The sequence below is a fragment of the Ovis canadensis genome, chromosome 13, assembly GCF_042477335.2.
Source record: "Ovis canadensis isolate MfBH-ARS-UI-01 breed Bighorn chromosome 13, ARS-UI_OviCan_v2, whole genome shotgun sequence".
Taxonomy (NCBI): Eukaryota; Metazoa; Chordata; class Mammalia; order Artiodactyla; family Bovidae; genus Ovis; species Ovis canadensis.
The window spans coordinates 93955383-93977626 of NC_091257.1; the positions used below are offsets into that span (position 1 = coordinate 93955383).

General features: G+C 59.1%; 1 protein-coding gene across 4 annotated transcripts in view; it reads right to left on the reverse strand.

The window, feature by feature from the left end:
* RIPOR3 (RIPOR family member 3) overlaps positions 1–22244 on the reverse strand; it is a 74230-nt gene that overhangs the window by 8087 nt on the left and 43899 nt on the right. For 3 of the 4 annotated variants that reach the window (XM_069548824.1, XM_069548820.1, XM_069548822.1), the window contains exons 2-14: positions 20675–20793; positions 11822–11968; positions 10198–10276; positions 7762–7785; positions 7407–7460; positions 6668–6817; positions 6449–6512; positions 6056–6099; positions 5751–5876; positions 5512–5657; positions 3927–4056; positions 1941–2513; positions 542–672 (exon numbers count right to left, since the gene is read on the reverse strand). In XM_069548824.1, coding sequence (XP_069404925.1) covers positions 542–672; positions 1941–2513; positions 3927–4056; positions 5512–5657; positions 5751–5876; positions 6056–6099; positions 6449–6512; positions 6668–6817; positions 7407–7460; positions 7762–7785; positions 10198–10276; positions 11822–11968; positions 20675–20784 — 1778 coding nt within the window. In that variant the 5' untranslated portion in view covers positions 20785–20793. The remainder of the gene's footprint in view (positions 1–541; positions 673–1940; positions 2514–3926; positions 4057–5511; positions 5658–5750; positions 5877–6055; positions 6100–6448; positions 6513–6667; positions 6818–7406; positions 7461–7761; positions 7786–10197; positions 10277–11821; positions 11969–20674; positions 20794–22244) is intronic. The other variant, XM_069548823.1, reaches the window with a different exon arrangement.

Sequence of the window (22244 nt, forward strand, 5' to 3'; positions counted from 1 at the left end):
TCTGGGACTCTGGATAAGTCTGCCTCCCGGAGCCTCAGTTTACTCGTCCAGAAAGTGGGGGCAGGAACCCCAAGCTTGGGCCACGGGGGGTTGAGTAACACACCAGCACGCCCAGCCCCGTGTCTGCTCATGACGGGCTGAGCCCGAGCCCCGAGGGGGTGGACGTGGCACCGCCCCCCAGTGGGGTCCCAAGAGGTGGGGAGAAATGTAACCCATTCCTGTACTTCTGTGCTGCTGAGCTGTGGGTGCCCGACGTGCTCGTGGGGGCGGGGCTGCAAGATTGCTCCGCGGAGGTCTGGGTTCTACTGCGCATGCCGGTGCCATTTTATAAGATTTAAAAAGAAAGCCCACTGCTCAGAGTGAAAGCTCAAGGCCAGCTGAGGTGTCCTTGTCTGCTCCGTTGGTCTCATGCCAGCAGGGCCAGGACCATAACAAAACAGACGCAGAGTGGGTCCGTGGGAGATGCCGACGGGGTGAGGGGCCGGCAGGCCACTGGGCCCGAGGCTGGACGCCGGGTCAGCACTGGGAGGGGCTAACTCACCGCAGGCCCTGGGAGCCCCCAAAAAGGGCCAGCTCGTGGGGGGCGATGTGAGCGTTGAGGAAGGAGAAGCTTTCCAGGATGCACTCCATTAGGCTCTCAGTGGACACGTGCTCCCGGTGAGCTCTGCGGGGCTGCGGGCGGACGGACGGACCAATGGCCAGGCCTCAGGGGTGCCCGGGCCAGGGGGTACATCCCCAGGGCCCTCCCCAAGGGGCCCTGCCACCCAGGGTGTGGGGCCTGAGGCAGACTGTTAACGTTTCCAAGAAAAAACAGAAACCTCGACCTTGTGGGGAGCCGCCCAGTTTTCAACTATGGACAACTAATTGTAAATTACTATGTAAAGACGGCGTGGGTCAGGCCAACAACCCAGGCCAAAGGGCGCCAGGTGAGCCTCTGGATTCCAGGTGTCTCCTCTCCCAGGGAAGCGTGGAAGGGGAGGAGTTTGGAGGCAGCCCCTGCCTGCGGGACGGGAAGGGTCAAGTCATCAAAGCCTCCCAGGGGCCGCTCCCCTGTGGCTGAGTCCCACAGAGTACATGGGGCTGACTCAGACCCCACAAGTCAGAACTGGGCTCCTGAAGGTTGATCCCAGGGAGAAAATCTTGAGCAGCAAGACAAGAATAAGGCTACTTGCAGATATTTCCTTGCTTGATGGGGAAAAAATGTATGCACGTGTATATATGCACGCGTGCACACACACACACACACACACACACGGCCCCCATTATTCACGGTAATTACGGCGCATAAAGTCACTGTGACCCCTGGGATTTGAAACTGAACCAGTCTTTGCTCCCACAGGAAATGCAGAGGCCATGAGCCTTGGGTCAACGCTTTTTATCCGCCCGTCAATACAGAACCTTGTTTTATGCGTCTGTGTGTGTGTGTGTGCACGTGTGGTCACTCGTCTTTGACTCTGTAACCCCAAGGGCTGTGGCGGCCAGATTCCTCTGTCCATGGAATTTTCCAGGCAGGAATACTGGTGTGGGCTGCCATTTCCTTCTCCAGGGAATCTTTCTGACCCAGAGATGGAACCCATGTCTCGTGTGTCTCCTGGCAGGCAGATTCTTTCCCACTGTGCCACCTAGGATGCCTGTGTCTGCTTCAAGGCATCTCATTTCATATAGACATATCACTGACTCATCAACACTGAACTCAAGGCCAAGGCTGAACAAGGCTTATCCAACACACAGATTTCCTCCACAAGGTGCATCAGGAACACTGGCCAGCATCTCAGCCCAGCCCTTGGGGGCTGTTTCAAACAGCAAGGTCACCAAACCTAAGTACTGTGTGGGCCAAAAGTTCATTTCAGTTTTTCCCTAACGTGCCAGGCTCCCTGTCCCACTGCCAGTCACGGCACCATCAGCAAGCAGGGCGTGCCCCCTGCAGAGAGCGCACATACCTTCAGCCGCTCCCTGAAGGTGAGGATCTGGTACTCCAGCTCCCGGAGCTGCGGCGGGGCAGGGTCCACGGACCTCAGTAAGTCCAGCACCTCCTGCAGAGGCCTCTCGAGGGACAGCGCAGGCCCACCCTCCGTGTCCTCGGGGTCTCCTTCGTCGGGGCCTCCCTGGCTCCCCGGGAGCGCTTCGTTGTGGAAGGGGGAGCCCCGTGACAGGTCGGGGGTTCCCACCCCCAGGTCTCTCCAGCCCGGCTGCTCCACAAACGAGCCCTCCGCCAGGTGCAGCATGTCCGGCAGGAGGCCCAGGGGTGGGGGGTCCTCTTGGGCCTCCTCTTCGATGGAGGTGTTGGGGCCCATGGCCGAGGGCAGGAAGCCCACATCCGAGGTGGACGCTGACGTGCTGGTCTCCGTGTCTCGGGGGTCCTCGGAGCTAAAGGAGTCCATCTCGGGCAGTTCCTGACTGCGGCTCCGCAGGCCGGGGCCCCGAAGGTCGCCGTCAGACAGGCAGCTGAGGACGGAGGGGGCCCTTGGCCTGTCCAGCGGCAAGGCCTGCTGTGCCCGCGGCTGCACAACAGACTGGAGACAGACAGACAGACAGGCCGGCCTCAGCAGCTGCCCCGGGGATCAGAGTGAGACCCCCAAGGGCGGCCCCCAGACATCTGCTCTGTGTACCCACAGCCGCGGGATGACGGGGGTCCACCAGGGTGCCTGGCACCCGGAAGCGCTGGTGAGAGCCTGGCACCTCTCCTATCCCACTCACTCACTCCTTTCCAGCCCCAGCCCAAGTCAGCTCTCAGTGAACCTTCACCACACCTTGCTGAGGGTGGTGCTCTTCTGCCCTCGGAGAAGCGAGGTGCGGGCAAGGAAGGATGGACGTGCGGGCATTTTAATCCAGGCCAGCTGACACGAACTCTGACCCCCTCTGCTGTACCCTCCCCCTCATCACCCAGACCAACGGCTGACGTTCCTACAGCACCGCCTGTTGTTCCAGTAAGCACTCCTCATTTACAAAGTCATTTATTCAACCCTCACAAAGCCCCGTTGGGGCAGGGCTGTTGGTTTCATTCCTCCGATACAGAAATGGAAGTCCAGAGGGGCTGAGTGACTTGCTCGAGGTCACACAGCAGATGAAACGCAGAGATAGATAGAATTTGGAGCCCAGGCCGTCTGGCTTCAGAGTCCAGGCTCCTGACCATAGATGACTCTATAACCAAAGTACGCTGGGACCATCCCGGCCGGACAACCAAGTTTCCTCTAAATGCACAAGCTGCCTGGCTCATCTTAAGCTGCCTTCCCCACCTAAGGTCCAGAGGAGGGCAGCAGGGTGGTCCTGCTCCGCATGCCTGGACCCTCCCTGGGGCATCGACACACACAGGGTGATGTGTGTACCAGCTTATTTTCTGCCCGCTTGTTGGTAACAGCAAAAACTGAACCTCAGTATCTTATTAAATAACGTGTGGTTTTTAGCCAAATATGCAGCACCAACATGACAGAGAAGGTCTCCAGGGTGTCACCAGGGCAAGGGCTGCTGAGGGACGCAGGCTAGAGAGGCTGCATCTGCTCCCAGATAGCCTAGAGCCTCTCTGGAGGACCACGGAGGAAGGTGAGTAGGGGCACTAAGGAGGGGACCCAGGCCCCTGGAGGTCACAAGAAAGAGGTATCTCACTGCACACGAAGTCAAGCTATTACCTCCTGGAAACACGTTCCAAAGTGCAAAACAAACGAGGCCAAGGCCGTGGCCGGGGTGGTAGAACCATCTGGAGAACCCCACCCCAGTCAAGGCCAGAACCAAGTCCAGAGGCCACAGAACAGAGGGCAGGCAGTGAAAAAGAAAAGGTTCCCCGAAACACCCCAAACAAGGGAGGCTGAGCCCAAAGTTTGCTGCAGCTGGAGGTGCACTGCTGACCACGTGCTGACCCCTGGGGAGTCACCCCCCCAACCCCCAAGCCTAGCCTGCCCACACATCCCTGCCCAGGGAGGCTCACTCACCAGGTAGTATCTCTCCCGGAAGCTGGGGGTGTTTGGGGGTGTCCAGTTGTATAAGGAGCCCTTTCTGCTCCCTATGGAGAACTTGCCCGGGGGGCTGGGCGACACCAGGAAGCTCTCGGTATCAAATGGGCTGGAGAAGAGCAGAGGCCAGGGTGTCATCGATGGCCAGAGGCCATCGGATGACAGACAGGACCAGGGGACTTGAGACAGAGGCTCGGTGTGGGAGCGGGGGAGGGGGACAGGCACAGTGGAGGGACTCCAGGTCCCCACTCTGAAGCCTCCTGGAAACGTCTCAGATATCCACTGCCCCGAGGGTCCTTAGCCAGAGGGGCCGATGAATGACCCCTCTTTGGAGGCCCTTTGAGAAGCTCAGCAGAGCAGCCGCGGACACTCAGAGCTGCCATCTTCTGCATAAACCACGTCACCGCCCCCCGCAGGTTCCTCTCGGGTCAAGGGGCTCCCATCACAGTCCCGGGGGGAGCTGCAGACCCGCGGGGGAAGCACGGGAAGCGACGCTCCAGCCAGGCCCTTGCCTGTCCTTGGAGCTGCCAGGGCTGCGTCAGCCCTCCCTGCCTCATGGACACCAGCTTGCCTGTCTGCACGCTGGCCCCCCCTCACAACGTCTAAAGCCCAGCCACGAGGGCCCACAGCCCAGGGGCCCCGCCTGGATGCCTGTCCTGCCTGCCCAGGGCAGCTATGGGCCAGCGGGACGCCCAGGTCCTTGGACCTTCCTGACCTGGGGTTGCAGGGCGCTGCAGGGCCACCCCCTGCCCTGACTGCTTGAGTGGTGTGCTCACCCCCACTAGACAAACGCAGGCACCGAAGCAGGGGTGTCACTCCTCCAAGTCCACCCAGTTCACCCCCAGGGAGAAAGGACAGCCTGGCCCCAACTGGTCAGAATGGGCACCAGAGTAGAGGAAGGGTGTGTCTGCCCCTTTGCTCCTGCAGCACCTACCTGCCCTGGGGAATCAGGAGAAGGGAATTTCCTCGAAACACAAGGTTTCATTTGGGGATTTTAAAAAAAAAAAGGATCTCTGCTAACAAAACCCAAAACCTGTGGAAACCATCAGGATGGGATGTTCAGTGGAAAGCCCCACACCAGGCAGGGGTGCTTCCCATGAGCGTCCCCCATCCGGGGCGGTGGCCAGGTGGACCGCAGGGTGACCGCTCAGCCCTATGCCTGGTGGGCGCTGGGGTCAGCGGGTAAGGAGATGGTAGGTGTAGGAGGGCGGAGGTGGGTTTCTCCTGGGAACCCAGCCCAGGAGGCTGCCATAAAGGGTCCTGGCCGCCCCAGTCTTTAATAGCCACTAATTCAAAAGTGGAAAAAAATAAGAGAATTTAAACTCGGGGCAGGCCGTGGCATGGACAGGGCTGCAGGAAGAGGTCTGGGCCCCTGCCTGTCTGGGGGGCAGCCTGAGGACTAGGGTGAGGTCAGGCCACCAGGGGGAGCCGGAGAGGTCTCTCCGCGGTCCTGGTGGGGGCGGGTTTGAGGCCGACCCCTCTCCCTACGCCCCTCCCCCACCGCCCCCTGCCCACCCCCCACCCCTCCAGGAGGGGCATCGGGGAAGCGGCCGCCCGCACTTACTTCCACAGCACCTCCAGCTGCAGCTTGATGGTGCCCAGCTCTGTGATGTCCACCACGATGACCTGCGGCCGGGTGGTGAAGAAGTCGGTGATGTCACAGGTCACCGCGCCCACCGCCAGCGAGCTCAGGCCGCGCAGCTCTGTCACCTGGGGGAGGGCAGAGTGGTGGGTGTGGGCACCGCGCCCCCGGCTCCCCACCGCGTCCGGCCCGGCCCGCCCCCCGCCCCCGGCCCCACCCACCTTGATCTCGAAGTTCTCGTGTAGGGTGGGGATGAAGGCCTTCTCCTCCTCGTCCCAGGTCTGGCTGTCGTCCGACTCGATGCGGCCCCGCAGCTTCCAGCGCTGGCGGCCCAGACGCAGGAGCACCTGTGCGCCAGGCCCGAGAAAGGAGCGGTCAGCCGCGCCCCCTTGCCACCCCCTGGGGGCCCTCCCTGCCAACTGGTGGGGGGGGTACAGGAACTCAGCGGAGACCCTGGTTCCCAGAAATCCCACTTCCAAAGGCCTGGCGGGGAGCCCTGAGGACGGATCCCAGAGGGCAGGCGTACCTCGTACTGGTCTCCAGGACAAAGACGTGCGTAGCCCACCAAGCCTGGAACACAGAAACCGGCTCATCTCTCCGCTGTCCACTGTCCCTACCCCGTGGGTCACAGGCCCTCAAGCAGGGAGGCCCCCACCACACTGGGGGTCATCAGCTTTGGGGGCGGGCGGGCAGTGAGCTAAGCCATCACGATGACAAGGGGCAGACCTGGGCCCTCACTTTCAACTCAGAGAACAGGCGGGACTTGCCCGAGGTCACAAGTCACAGGAGTGGAAATCCGGGCTGAGCCTGGAACCCTGGGATTCTGACCATCACCCCCCACCCTCAGCACAAGCCCCAGGTCCCAGAGAAGCCCTGAGGCTCCACCCAGACTGCCCCCACCCCACCCCAGCCCTGTCACCTTTCATCTTGACGTGGAACTCGCCCAGGTGAACCTCCAGGGCCCCCTCGATGAGCCACATGTCCTGCAAAGCCCCACAGAAGACAGCTCACCGCCTGCCCTGGGATGGACCACGGGGCACGCACGGACCCTGCCAGACAGAGACCCCCACCCCCGGGGCCAGAGAGAGAGGCGGCCTCAGGGCCCAGGGAGCCCCAAAACCGGCCCTCCGCCGCCCACCTCGGCGCACTCCTGCAGGCTGCGGCCCAGCTCCTGCAGGCTCTCTCGGGAGGCGCGGCTGGGCGGGCACCGGGAGAAGGCTCGCTGCATGTTGGAGGCGCCGTCGCGCAGGCGGCACTGGATACTATAGCCCTCGTAGAGCTCGTCCACCTGCGGGGCGCACCCATCCGGGAACTGTCTCCCACACCAGCCCCTCAGGAGGCCACACCCCTCGCCATGCTGGCCCCGCCCCCGGGTCGTGCTGGCCCCGCCCCCGGCGAACGTGCGCCCTCGCGGGCAGGGACAGCGTCTGTCCCTTCCACTCTGCAAACCCAGCACGTGGCAGCGGCTGGCGCACAGCTCAGGCACGATAAAAACTAGTGAACTGGATGGGTAGATGCGGTTTTCAGCGGTCAGACAGGGAAGGTGCGTGTGTGATGTTCCGTCCACCCGCGGGGCTCCGAGGGAGCAGAGCGAGTTCATGGAGGGGTTTGCCCACATAAAGCTTGAGGGACTTGCTTTGTGACCTTGAGCCCGATGTGTCCCTCTCCGAGCCTCTACAGCCCCATACGTACAACCGGGTGATTGGACTCATCACTTGGTCCTAACCCCACCCCCTGATCCCCACCTCTGGACTCAGCCCCCACGGTCTCTGCACCCCCTTGGCTTTCTGCAGCCACCTGGCACCCAGAGCGCCTTCCTCCACTGACGCCACAGAGGTCCCCCTCAAACCGAGAGGTGCCCCCGAAACCAGGCTGACCTTGCTGATGTGAAACTCCATCTTCCGAATGTGCCTCTCCACTGAGCGCGTTTGCTTCTCCCAGAAGAAGAGAAGGTGCTTTAAAAGGGGCCTGGGCCACCCCCCACCCCAAGCCCACACCACCCTCCTGCGGGTCCTTCAAGCTGGGCTCGAAGTCAGGCCAGCCCCTCACCATCCCTGAGGAAGGCTCATCGCCGAGCCTCAGTTTCCCCATCTGTCAAGTGGGGAGGAAACCCAAGTATTCCTCCCATAGGATGGCGGGGGGATGGAAGGCCCACGAAGACGTTATTCCCATCCAGCCAGGCCCAGCCGCGGCCCGCCTTGCTTACCCCATGCGGACAGAAGTTTCCCTCACCTTGTCCAGGTCATAATAGAAAGCCTGTTGGGGGGAGAGGTGTCAGGGCTCCGGCATGCCTCCAAGACCCGTGAGCCTCCATCCCAGGGGCGCCTGAGCTCAGAGGACAAAAAGCCAGCGGCTGCTCCATCCTCCAAGGCCTGCAGCTGCAGTCAGCAAGCTGCGGTCCAGGCCGGGCAGGAAGAATGAGCGAATGCATGGGCTTTGGGGGAGGCAGCTGAAGGCCTGACTCCTAGGTGCCAGCTGTGTGTCCCAGGCAAGCTTCTCTACCTCTCTGAGCTTCCATCTCCTTTTGAAAGAGGAGACGCCATCGCGCCTACCTCACAGCGTTGTTATGAAAAGGACGGTGCCAACTCAATGAGAGGGGAGCCGCTGCGGTTTGATTATTTAAGGGGCGACTTCAGCCACGACCAGAGAATAGGAAGAGGCAGCCGGCAGCAGCCAGGAGCTCAGATGGAAGGGGACTGGGCCATCCCCTCCAGGGGCCACGGTGCAGCCGTGAAAAGAATCTATTGTCAGGGTGAGGGAGTCTCTGTGCAGAGGCCCAGAGAGTAAACAGCACAGCTTGTGCCTGCCACACGGTTCCTGCCTCTGGAGTGTGAAAAGCAGCCACAAACAGTGTGCCCACGATGGGTGTGCCTGTGATCACGTAAAATTTATTTCCAAAACAGGCCCTGCTTTGCCCACGTGGGTTAAGGTCACTGTATCTGAGCCTGGATGAATTTCCACAAAGTTGGCGACCACCAACGAAAAGAAGTGAGACAGGGGAGAGTATGCAAGTTGTGACTTCACTTTGTAAGGTGACCCTTACAGACCCCTCTATATACGCACAGTCTGCGTACTTGCAGTAAGGTGACGAGGGAGGAAAATATGGAAAGATAAATACTAGATGAGCCTCAAGGGTTAAACAGGATGGGACAGAGAAGATCGGGGAGGGGGGTCGGTCAAGCAAGAGGGAAAAGATGGTTAACCATCCCCCAAAGGGACGTCTGCTTTCCTAGGTATGTATCTATGTGACATTGTATGTGTGGGATTATGAGATGAAAACCCTATGTAAGAAATTAAGAATTGGGGAAGTTCCCAAGGCTTTGGAAAGAACAGTAACTGTACAGCAATTTCTCAGAGACTGGGAACCTAGCCCCACGTGCTTCATCTCTCTGGGTGGCCCCTTCGCGGCCTCAGTGTACCCACCTATGAAATGGGAGCAGCTAAAACATATAGACCTCTACACAAGCCTCGACTTCCTTAGAGTTACTTCTAGAGGGGAGAGACAGAGACAGCTGAACAGCCGCAGCCGTGGGAGAGGGAGGTGTGACAAGCGCTCGGAAGGCTGGGACCTGCGGTGGGGTCTTGGCACCACTTCCTTCAGCCTCTGCGCTGACCCACCCGCCCCTCCAAGACAAGGCATGACGGAGCCCGCCCGCCTTCCCTTCCCCCAGTGGTCGGGCCCTTGGTCAGGCGGGGGGCCCTGCCTCTCCCACTCTGCTGACCCTCAAGGTCTTCTCTGCTGGGGCCAGGATACAGAGGTGGGGGACACAATTTGATAGAGTCATCCCCCTCCCCACCACCACATTTGCAGTCCCTCGGTCAAGCTGGCGGCCTGTTCTGTGCTTTGGTGCCTTGCAGGAGTGACGCTAGAATGAGCTAGAGAAAGCCACAGGCAGCAAGGCCTCCTGGTCTCTGCTTGCAGAAGTCTACTCCTGCCGAGGACAGAGGGGTTTCCTGTCCTTAGTAGCAGCCAGATAGAGACGAGGGGGCCGAGAGGGACTCCCCAGGACTGGAAAGAACCCAAGTGCTGGAGAGACACAGGCCCCCCGCGGGGGCGGGGGGGTGCGTCCTGGAAATGCCAGCAGATAAATGACAAGACAGCCAGGTTCATTTCCAATGAACGATGGATAAAGTTTCTTTTTTAGTGTAACTATGTCCTGAAGATGGCAGGGGACATACTTACACTGAAAAATGATTTGTTATTTATCTGAAAATCAAATTTAACTGGGCATCGTTTTTTTGTTGTTTGTTTTTGGTATTGGGCTTTTCTGGAGTTTTGTTTTTTGTTTTGGGTCCAAGTGAGGCTCATTCAAAGAGCTGACTCATTGGAAAAGACTTTGATGCTGGGAGGGATTGGGGGCAGGAGGAGAAGGGGACGACAGAGGATGAGATGGCTGGATGGCATCACTAACTCGATGGACACGAGTCTGGGTGAACTCCGGGAGTTGGTGATGGACTGGGAGGCCTGGCCTACTGCGATTCATGGGATCGCAAAGAGTCGGACACGACTGAGTGACTGAACTGAACTGAACTGAACTGAGGCTCATTCATTAAAAATGAAGTCTACTCTGTCGGCCTCTGCGTTCCCCAGACCCAGGTTCACACCCGCGGCAGGCCAAGGGGGTGTACCCCGGCGCTCGGCTGGGAAGGGCTGGGGAGGGGCCTCACCAGCCTGGAATTCCTGCGGGTGTCCTTGCGGCGTCCTGTCAGGTAATCCAGCTCAGCCTGCTGGGCGCACAGATGCTCCCTGCGGGGCGGGCGAGGGAGAGGAGTTTGGGAAGGAGAAGAGGAAGGAACGAAATGGGTGGGGGCGCGGTGCTCCGCGGAGGAGGCAGCCACGGCCGGCCTGGGGAGAAGCGGCATGCTCAGCGGGTTCAAGGGTCAGAGGGCAGAGCCAACCCCGCGGAAAGTCCGGCCCTCGCCCGCTCCGCCTCTGCATCCCATACACGGTGTGCCTGGCACTGTGCCGAGCGGGAATTCCCCAAACAGGCCTGCCAACAGGAGGGAGCTGTTGTTATTATACCCATTTTAGAGATGCGCAAATTGACTCGGAAGCCACCCAATACAGGGTCCACAAGGCAGGGAAGAGTCTGAACCCAGGTCTGAAAACAGGCAATGGCTTCCAGAGGCCAATATCCTCCCCCCAGCCATGGGAGCTGTGGGGGGCAGGGGGATACGCCTTCCTCACAGACAAAGGCTGGCTGTCCTGCTGTCTGGATGGCCGGGACCAGAAAGGGTCTTAGCGAACCCCTATTTTGGAAAACAGATAAAGACGTGGGCCCGATGGGACTTTTCACATTGTGTTTTGCAGCCAAAGAGACTCTTGAGAGTCCCTTGGACTGCAAGGAGACCAAACCAGCCCATCCTAAAGAAAATCACCCCTGAATATTCATTGGAAGGACTGATGCTGAGGCTGAAGCTCCAATACTTTGGCCACTTGATGCGAAAAACTGACTCATTTGAAAAGACTCTGAGGTTGGGAAAGATTGAAAGCAGGAGGAAAAGGGGTCGTCAGAGATGAGATAGTTGGATGGCATCACCGACTCAATGGACATGAGTTTGAGTAAACTCCGGGAGGTGGTGATGGACAGGGAGGCCTGGCATGCTGCAGTCCCTGGGGTCGCCAAGAGTCAGACACGACTGAGCGGCTGAACTGAACTGAACTCTGCGGCTGGCACTTGATAAGCCTCCAGTAAAAATATGGGGAGTGAGTAACTGACTCCTCTGTCCCCGCCTCTGCTCAGTCAATCAGTGGTTCTGTTCTTTACTCAAGCCCAGCCGCCCTGACCCTGACCTCTGGCTCCTCCGCAAGCTCCTGCCACGGGGCCTTTGCACATGCTTTCCCTCTGTCCGGGATGGTTGTCGCCCCAGAGGCCAGCATCATGGGTCCTTCTCAGAAATGGCCAGGACATCCTCAGGGAGGCCTCCGGACCACCCTGTGTGACAGGCCCTTCAGGTGCAGCCTCTCCATCACCTCCGCTGTCACTGCCCTCAGGGTGCGTGGAAGTTACGGTGTTGACCACATCACTCCTTAATGGCCATCGCCCCCTGCCCGCCGTGGGTGTTCTCCATGGGAACAGGGCGCCCCTGCCGTTATTCCCTCATCCCGGTACCCAAGGAAGGGGCCGAGCACGTGGCTGCACCCGGGACGTGTTTGTTGACTAAACAGATAACCAGGAGCTCAATCTGTGGCCATGCACAGACAAGACCCACCCCCGATGCCCAGGCAGAGGCAGCGAGGAGCGAGCGGACGAGGCCAAAGGATGCGACAGGCAGCACGCTGCCTCCTTACTTGAGCCCCCTCTTCAGCGCTTCGAAGATCTTCTTCACTTGCTGGGGCTTGGGGTCGGAGCAGATGCACCCCTTCCGCAGTGTGCCGTACGTCTTGGAGGATTTCGCAGGCACCCGAGACCTCACTGAGTTCCTGTGGATGGACTTTCTGTGAGAAGGATGGGGGGATCAGGGAAGGGGTCTGGGCACGGCCCTTCTCGGGGACAGGTCCTTCGGGAACGGTGGCCAGAGCCCCAGGCAGTCAGGAGACCTCACTGAGCCCTGCCCCCAAGCTGCGTGGTCTCAAGAAGCTGGTCAAGACTCCCTGGGACTTAGCTTCCTCATCTGCAAAATGAGCGCTTGAATTTGAAGATGAAAAGAACAGTAACACTAACCTGATATGAGAAATTAGCTTAGAGTGAGCAATACAATCAAGTGGCCCGAAGGCCAACGCTGTCTGTCTCTCTGCGCTCTTCAGCAAGCTCTGTGCAGGCGAAGCAACATGAAGACCAAACCGTAGTCCAGTGGCGTTCCCAGGCTGGGCACCTGTTGGCTTTGGCGGCCCAGCATCCATCCCCCTCCCTCTGTTAACAGCGCCTCAGTTTTCCTCTGGGGCGTCTCCCCAGCTCTGCTCTTTATTCATGTAGTTTGGCGAGAGGTAGGCTGACAAATCGCCGCACGCATGGACACACACGCATGGACACACACGCATGGACACACATGCATGAACACGCACGTGTGGACACGCACGCGTGGACACGCGCGCACATACATCCATAGGCATTCTGAGGCAAGCCGCTGTCCCCAGCCTGGATTAGTCAACACACCCCTCCCGCCTGAAAGAGAACTTCTCCCCCTTCCTTGGCTTTCTCGGTCCACTGAGGAGCAAGCTCCAGCCCTGTGCACTGGGACCCACTCAGGGGACCGCTGAGCAACAAGAGCAGGGACAGGCCGCCCCTGGAGCAGACCATCCACCGGCTCCACGCGCTCATGAGAAGGAGGGAGGATAACTGGTCTTATCTAAGACTCTATATCTTGGGAGGTTTCTTTGTCAAAGAAACTTCACTAATGCATTACCTGAGCCTCAGTTTTTTTCATCTGTAAAATGGGAAATACAGCAGAACCTGAATCAGAGGGTAATGCTAAGAATTCTCCCAGGTACCAAATCAAAGGTTTGGCAGGATGGGGTCAGTTAGTAGGTCCTTAGTAAATGTCCATTACTGTTAAAGTAATGGTATCCTATCTGTATCCTTCCCTGTAACACAGCCTGGAAGACAGTAGGGGTTCAGTAAATACTGAACTAAGCTGAACAAGGGAAATGCCACATGTCAAGGGCGATCCTGGGGCCCTTGACTGGACCTAGAAGCAAGAGCAGGAACAAAGGTAACCCACCCCCCAAGAAGGGTGTTCCAGGTGAGCGGACAGACCGAGCAAGGGTGTAGAGGAGCCGGTGGAGTCGTGTGTGATGGGGGCAGTGGACCTGCAGGGCAAGGCTTGACTGAAGCAGAGGCGGGAAGATGCTGGGAGGTGCTGGACACAGGGCCCTGCCTGCCTTGGGGACCCCGGGACAGGTGTGGGGAGGAGAGTGTCAGGTCCTAGCAAAGTTCCAGCTTCAAAGACCTTAACAGTGGCAACTGAGATTTCCACAGAGCAGAGAAAACGAAGCCCTGGCCACAGCTCCTAGGCCGCTGGATCCACAGACACCACCCCCCCGTCGACCCAGGGCGCCGAGTGATAGGACGCGGCAGAAGGGTATACGCTGAGCACCACTGTTGCCCAGCGCTTGCTAAAGGCTTTGTATAAATATCGACTTGTACAACCATCCTAAGAGGCAGGTATTAAGCCCTGCCAGACAGGGAAACTGAGGCTCAGGTGAGTGACTTGCCCCAGACCACGTCCCCCCAGAGGTGGGACCTCAACCATGTGCGCACAGGCCCTCAGCCTGGGATCTGAGGATCTCAGGACTCCTTCAGGTTCCTGGAACCACGTGGAGGGTTTGGGAGACTGCGATTTTCCCCCAACCACCACTCCACCCTGAAGGTTCTGCTCTGATAGGTCTGGGTGGAGCCTAGGGATCTGCGTTTCTAACGTGTTCCCAGGTGCTGCCCAGCATGCTGGTCTGCCATCGGAGGACCCCTTTCTCAGGAGTTCTCCCTTTCTGCTTCGCTCGGAGCCACCCTCTTGATGGAAACCCAGCTCCAGTTCTCCCTGGACACCCTTCCCCATCTGCTGCCTTTTCAGGGTTTCACTGCAAGGGCACAGGCTCATTCATTCATTCGAACACTCACAGAGTGGGGCTTTCTCTGAGCCAGGCACTTCGATGGGAGCCAAGGGGCCAGAGGCCTAATCTTGGAGGCTCAAGGTCCGCAGGGAATGGGGTGGGGGCCTGGGGTCTGGAGTGCAGGCCGCTGGGCCGCTGATGAGCCCTGGTCCCCTCGAGGGCTGGCAGGGCGCTGGGCTGCCTGTCCAGTCTCGTCAGGACGCTGCCCGCTCCATGGACGGTCATGGAGACCTGCGGTGGGCTCAGGAGCGCTGTCCTGCCCTCCTGCCGGCGGGGACCAAGCCCAAGCCCCGTGCTTCCCCAGCATGGATGCTGCACCACCAACCAGTGTGCCTGAGATACAGATCCAGCCTTGCCCAGGCATGCTGAGAACTCCGTCCCAAGGATGCTGTGGGAAAGAAGGGTCTGGGACCCCGCCCTGGAAACCTCGGGGCCTCGCCAAGCTAGAAATTCATATCATCTCTTGGGACACAGCTCCTGGTCAGCTGCCCATGTCCAAATCCTAACCCCAGAGATCACGGGTACTTAATCCACTGGAGCCTCAGTTTTCCCATCTGTGAAGGAGGGATAATGAGAGGGCACGTCCCACAGAGTTGTCATGGGTTAGTCATTCACTCAGGAAATATTTACTGAGCTCCTGTTATGCACCAGATGCCATTCCAGGAGCCGGGACTAGGACAGTGACCAAAACAGTGACAAAACCTCCACCCTGTGAGCTGCCTGCCAGCTGGGGGAGGTCGTGGGAGGCAGTAGCAAGCACAGACTCTGGAGCCGGGGGTACCATCTGGCTCCCCCAGGTTTAAGCTCTGTGACCTTGGGGAAATTACTGGGTGTCCCTGTGCATCAGTTTTCTCATCTGTAAAATGAGGACCAGAGGAAGGGTTGCTGTGAGAGCTAATAAATGTAAAGAGATTCAAGCAGTTTCCAGGAAAGAGTAAGTGCTATATACATGCTGAAGTTAATAAGGTGACTTTAAAGTACACGTATCGTTTATATCAGACAGCAGCTATTTGTTGTTGTTGTTTGGTTGCTAGGTCGTGTCTTAGCACGACTTAGCCCAACAGACTCTTTTGCCTCCAGGCTCCTCTTTCCGTGGGATTCCCCAGGCAAGAACACTGGAGTGGGTTGCCATTTCCTTCTCCAGGGGGTCTTTCCCACCCAGGGATGGAACCTGCGTCCCCTGCATTGGCAGGGGGTTCTTTATCACTGAGCCACATGGAAAGCCCACAACAACTACACTCCAATTCAGAAGTTACCATCAGATAGTGCCTAGAGCCCAGAAAAAACAAAGGCTGGATAATGAATTTCAACAGGGTGACCAGGGAAGGCTCCTCCATTCAGGCCGTGCTTGACCAGGTAAGGTGCATGGAGCCCAGGCATAAAGCCTGTCACATCACTAGCACTCACCCATGCACCTGCCGTGGCTGTTATTCACATACTGTATGTCAAATGACACTTTGCACAGCCCAGGAAGGGGCTCTGTGCCTCACTCTCCCACCCTCCCGGATGCCCCGTCACCCACCTCTTAGCACACAGCCTCCGCAAAGTTGCCATCTCCAGGCTGGCAGGGACAGGCAGGATTGTAGCCTCGAGAGAAGCAGGTTTCAGACAGACTAGGGCCCCGGCCGGAGAAGGCAATGACAACCCACTCCAGTACTCTTGCCTGGAGAATCCCAGGGCCAGAGGAGCCTGTTGGGCTGCCGTCTGCGGGGTCGCACAAAGTCGGACACGACTGACGCGACTTAGCAGCAGCAGCAGGGCCCCAGGCAGGTGGGCAGGCAGGCAGGTGCGGTGGGCATGCCGCTAGGAGGTGGGGCTGCAGGAGCCCCGCTCACCTGCCAGCTCCCGGGGGCCCACGGTCCCCGGCGGGTGCGCACCCTGGCCGGCCCCGCTTCCATCTACCTGGAGGCTTCCCTGCCCTCAGTCTGCAGCTGTGCCTGAAAGCACGGGATCCCGGGGAAGCTCTGTGCCCGGTGGCCAGTCCAGGGTCAGCAATGCAGCCTCCGGATGGTGAAATCAGGTTGCACGTCTGGCCCAGTGTCACAACCGCCAGGGCAGGGAGCACCCTCCAGGGGCGGATGTTACACTAGCTCTGGGAGGACTCAGTAAATATTAAACACCCCCGGCATGCCAGACAAGCTTCCAGATGGGCACGTGCGACCTACTGGACCCATCCCTCACGGGAGGCCGCCGGGCCGGTCTGTCTGCCCGGGGTCGTTGAGAAACATCGGCGGCCCCGGGTGCATGACTGCCGCAGGTGCGGGATCCGGAGGCGGGTGGGGCTGGCGATGGGGCAATAAATTATAGTATCGACCGGACATGTTTCAGGTGAAGACTCAGAGCTCGCTGCAAGCTCACCTTTCCTCTCGCGTCGGTGGTGCTCAGTGCCCGGTATGAGGACAGACACACACACGACAGCCGCCACGGTCGGGTCTGCTCTGGGTGCTCCCTGGGTGCTAGCCCGTGTATCCTGACATCTCTGAGCTCTAGCCCCCATCTATCCTATCTCTAGTCTCCTCTCCTTGGAAATCAAGGGCTGATGCTTAGTTTTCACACTGACATTTCCCAGGCATGTCAGCGGAGGAATTCCCAAGGTCAAAGGGACATCGCAGCAGATCCTGGCTCGGGAGGGTCCCTGCCCAACAGCCTGGGGGAGGGGAGACCTGGCTGAGGAACGGCAGGAAGGGGTTAAGAGCGGCCCTGCCTGTCAATCAGGGCAGAAAGGGGACAGTATCAAGACCCGGCCTTCTTCACCTCCCCACCTCAGTATATATGCCTTATTTTATAATATATTATTATGTATCAATATTTATTACACATGGCCTAGTTATATTAATAATAGTCCTTCACACCTTAGTGGAAAATTTCCAGATTACTTCCTAAGTAAATTCTTTGATTATGCAATTTTAAAAAAATGTCCAGAGTCAAAGGGTGCCAGGGCAGGAATGTGGGCTGGGGACACCTAAGTGGAGCCCGGCTCTCCTGTTGTCCTGTCTAAGGTTATTTTTGCCTGACCTGCCCCCAGTGCCAAGTGCTTTGGCGAGCGGCTCTGTTTCAGCCTGGTTGGATTACCTGGGCCATTAAGCCAGAAGGTGAGACCTGAAACCCAATCTGGACCCAGAGCCAAGGGTCCAGACCCCTGGGTGCAGGACAGGGACAGGAAGTTAAAGATAGACCTGCTGCTTCCTGCTGTTGCAGGCAGCATCTCCCCCACCCCGGGCGAGGGGATTGCAGAGGGCGAGACCCAATGGTTGCCACTCAACCCCAGACCCCATCCAGGGCACATCTCCTCTGGAACTCCCTGTGGGTTTGAGAGGGGCTGGACGAGGACCCCCAGGAGGGGCCTGGGACATTTACAGCCACCGAGGCCATCTCTCTCAAACTGGGATACAGGCTCTGCAGGCATCTGGTCCAGACAGCCTTGCCAATGACCACTGAGCTCTAGGGTCAACAGGTCAGATCTGCTCAGTTCTCTTTCTGTCCAGGAGAGGCCAGCAAGAGCCCAGGGACCCCCCTTGGCGCACTCTTTGTGCAGAGCTCCCAGTGGGGCCTGAAGGGACATTTGCCGTATATGTTCTGGGGGCGCCCAGAAGCCTCGCAGGAGGAGAGCTGCCAGCAGGACGGGGGACAGAATCAGTGATGAGGCAGGGCAAGAGAAAGCACAGGATCCTCGGTCAAAACTCGCTAAGGATTTGGGAGTCATGGCAGCAGAGTGCGGACTGTGAGTGTGGGCAGCCCGCCTGGCTGCAGGGTCCACAGACCCCTCCCTGCCGCAGAGCCCAGGGACAGAGCCCCCTTAGTTCTTCTGTAGAAGTCGGAGGAAGGCACCCGCTTGGAGGCCCAGCCGCATACTCGGCTCCACGCGCGCTCAGCTGGGGTGGGTCCCACGGGCGGGAGGCCCCCGGGGACATACACAGTCCTTGGCGGCCCTGTACAGACCCGATTGGGTGGGGGCCCGGTGAAGCCCAGGAAGGGGCAGCTCAGACATGACTGGGTGCAGAAACTCCCTGCAGCATTTATGGAGCGCCCACTGTATGCCTTCCTCATAGGGGCACCCACATGGTCCCTCCTCAGAGGCTTAGCGTCAGGGGTGCTGGTGCTAACTCCCTCTGAGGCTTTGGCCAAATTTCTCCCCATCTTGGGGCCTCAGTTTCCTCTGCGCCAGCCCGTTCGTAGCTCCTCTCATGCTGTGCATGTCCCAGGAGCCCCCATAGGGTCCCCTGCCTTCCTGAGCACTGTCTCCCAGGCCAGCCGCATGCCCCACTTCCTGCCCCTCAAAGCTCATGCCCACCCCAGGGCCTTTGCGCCGCTCTCCCGCTGCATGGAAGGCCTCCCCACCCCACGCCGTCTCTGCAGTGCTCGACTCCTCTCCCCTCCAGCCTTCACTGAACTGGGTCCCTCCTCCCTGTAGCCCCCGCTGCCCGCTTGCCTGACCTGCTCTAACTCCATGACCCCTGCCTCCAGCTGCACCCACCCCGAGGGTCATTGGCTTAGAGGGCGCGGCAGAAAGTGAAGAGGAGCTAAAAAGCCTCTTGATGAAAGTGAAAGAGGAGAGCGAAAAAGTTGGCTTAAAGCTCAACATTCAAAAAACAAAGATCATGGCATCCGGTCCCATCACTTCATGGGAAATAGATGGGGAAACAGTGGAAACAGTGTCAGACTTTATTTTGGGGGGCTCCAAAATCACTGCAGATGGTGACTGCAGCCATGAAATTAAAAGACGCTTACTCCTTGGAAGAAAAGTTATGACCAACCTAGATAGCATATTCAAAAGCAGAGACATTACTTTGCCGACTAAGGTCCGTCTAGTCAAGGCTATGGTTTTTCCTGTGGTCATGTATGGATGTGAGAGTTGGACTGTGAAGAAGGCTGAGCGCCGAAGAATTGATGCTTTTGAACTGTGGTGTTGGAGAAGACTCTTGAGGGTCCCTTGGACTGCAAGGAGATCCAACCAGTCCATTCTGAAGGAGATCAACCCTGGGATTTCTTTGAAGGAATGATGCTAAAGCTGAATCTCCAGTACTTTGGCCACCTCATGTGAAGAGCTGACTCATTGGAAAAGCCTCTGATGCTGGGAGGGATTGGGGGCAGGAGGAGAAGGGGACAACCGAAGATGAGATGGCTGGATGGCATCACAGACTTGATGGCCGTGAGTCTGAGTGAACTCCGGGAGTTGGTGATGGACAGGGAGGCCTGGCATGCTGCGATTCATGGGGTTGCAAAGAGTCGGACACTGAACTGAACTGAATGAACTAGGGTTTCACCGGACCTCAGCTGGTAAAGAATCTGCCTGCAATGCAGAAGACCCCAGTGTGATTCCTGGGTTGGAAAGATTCGCTGGAGAAGGGAATGGCTACCCGCTGCAGTATCCTGGCCTGGAGAATTCCACGGACAGAGGAGTTGGGTGGGCTACAGTCCATGGGGTCGCAAAGAGTCGGACACTAACTGAGCAGCTTCCAGAATTTCAGATCTGGCACACCTCGGAACCGAGGAGCTGAGTGGGGTGAGGGAGCTGGGAGGGCCTGACAGCGGGGGCCCCCTTCCCCACCCCAGGATGCGGCAGTTGAAGCTCAGGCCCCTGAGACTAAGCAGGATCAGGCCAGGTGAAGGAGGGCGGGGAGGGTTCCAGGTGAAGGTGGGCGTGGGGCTGAACAAAGGCCTGGAGGGGGCAGAGACGCCAGCGCGGGCTCACGGTGCAGCAGGCGGCCAGGCCTGGGGGACAGGACTGGACTCGGTGGGACGGGAGTCCCTGGAGGGTCTCGGGAGGTGAGCTCGAGTGGCTGACGGGATCACCAGCCCACCAGGCCCTGCGCCCTGCTCAGCTGCCATCATAGCCGCTCGGCCGGCCGGCTGGCGGGCCCCTCAGGATGCCAGGGCTGGCAGGGCTGTGGCCCCAGAAGCGGGAATGCACCTTGCTCCCAGGCACTCCCTGAGGTTGGAGGAGACATCACGGAGCCGTCGTGAACCCAATTCTCGGGGTGAGTGCCGACCAGGCCTGTCTCTGCAGAGGTCACTCCACCTCCCTGGAAACCTCCCACAAGCCCCTACTGTGTGCCAGCGTGCCCCAGCAGTCACCACGCGTCACCTCCCTGTACCCACATGGCAAGCCTGTGAGAGAAGGACTCTGGGCCTCCCCACTGGGCACATGAGGAAGCCAGGCTCAGGGAGGTGAGGTCACTTGCCCCAGGTCACAGGTGGCCCTACTTCCTGCTCTGTGAACCAGGAAGGACATTCTATGCCAACCCCGCCTCCAGGAGACTAAGTTCCGACTCTGAATCTGTCTTGCTGGGTGGCCTTGGGTGAGTGGCTCTGCCTCTCTGAGCCTCAGTTTTCTGATCTGCCAAGTGGGCCTGATAAACTCAGGCAGATGACACCTGTTTGGATCCTAAGCAAATTAGAGGTCTCTCCCAGCACTGTCTCACGCGCACGCGTGCACACACACACACTCTCACACACACACTGCCCTGGGCTGCAGGGCTGGCACGAGTGAGAGCCTCAGGGCCACCGGCAGCAGAGAAGAACGCCCTCACCACCCTCCTCCCCAGTCCTTGGCCTTCAGACAAGCCTCCCCCGCGCACTGTGGGCAGAACTTACGCAATCCTCCGGCTCTGGGCGCTGCTGAAGCCCGCGAAGGAGGCGCTCCGGCCCATGACCCCCACGGTCCCCGCGTCCCCGGAGGACAGGAACCGCACCCTCACCGACATGGTGGTCACCTGCAGGGAAAGGGCTGGACAGTCAGCCTCGCAGTGGCACCTGGCGAATGCTGACCGCAAGCCGACCACCCCCACCAGGACGCCCAAGGGACCAGCGGGGCGGGGCGGGGGCAGGGGGGCAGCCATGCTGTGCCCAGCTCACAGATGAGAACACTGAGGCTCGGTGAGGTTGCGAGAGCAAGAGCAAGATGGGAACCTGGTCTCTCTCTGCGCTCTGCGCTTGGGTTCTCAGCGCCTGTGTGGCTCTGAGTCCTCGTGCAGGGGAGTCCAGCAGGTCCTGAGCCACCTCTTCTCACCACCCCTCTGCCAGGAATCCTGACCCCCTCCACAAACTCCCACAGAACATCTCCTGTGAGCCAGACACCGAGCAAGGCGGGCCAAGCCTTCACCCTCTGGGGTTCCCGGTCCAGCCAGAGGCTAATGAGCTACCGGGGACAGGAGGGTGTCCCTAGCGGAGTGATGCGGGTACCGGACCCACCCATGGAAAAGGCGACCAAGAACTGAGAAGGCAAGGCTGAGGAGGGAAGAAGGATAAACGGAGGGGGGGAGGGCATCTGAGGCAGGGGAACAGCATGGGCAAAGGGCTGGAGGCACAGAGGACCAGGTGTAACCCAGGGACGGGCAGTTCAGCGGGCGGGGGTGTGGCCTCAGCCGAGGCTGCAGAGGCCAGCAGAGCAAGGCCATGGGGGCCTCAGCGGCCCCAGGGAGGGCTCTAGCCTTGCAGTTGGCTGAGGGTAACTGGGAGCCATGTGAGGTTTTGACCAGGAGGTGACGAAGCCCAGTTCACAGGATGCCGGGCTGTTGGCATTGGAGGCTCCCAGAAGACCCCGGTCCACTGTCTCGTCTCTGACCCAGCTGCAGCGAGGCAGGCCTAGAACACTGACTGTCTTTTCCTTTCTCCAAACCATCTTAAGACTGGAAAAATATGCCACTACATCCCTTGGGAATAACGCCAACTGTCTTCCAGTACAATCGGAAAGTTCTCCTGCATATCTAACCTAAATCTCTGCTGCTACAGTTTCATACCTCACTCCTTGGCCAGGGTGGGGTCAGTGCTAGAATTCCAGGGACCCCACTGGCCTGCAGGGGGATCTGCCCCACTGCGTCAGCTCCTTCCTGCTCCCCCTCAGTGAGGCCCCTGCTTCCCACAGCCCCCCGACCCAGAGGCTGAGTCCAGACTCCACGCCTCTGCCCACCCTGGGGCCTCTGGCTGGAGCAACATTCTCCTTGGGGCCACACCTGCCCAGTGTCTGGTCCTGCACTTTGTCTGTAGCCTCTGACATAGGCTCCAGAGCCCTCACTCTGAACCCCCTGGAAGATCAGTGTAGCCCCACAAGCTTCCTCCTCCTCCAACACCCCTCGCACCCCTCAGCCCCACACCCGCTGTGTGTAGGTGAGGGCTGGAAACCGAAAAGCCAGACCTGGGCTCAAGTCCCAGCTGCAGCTGGGCC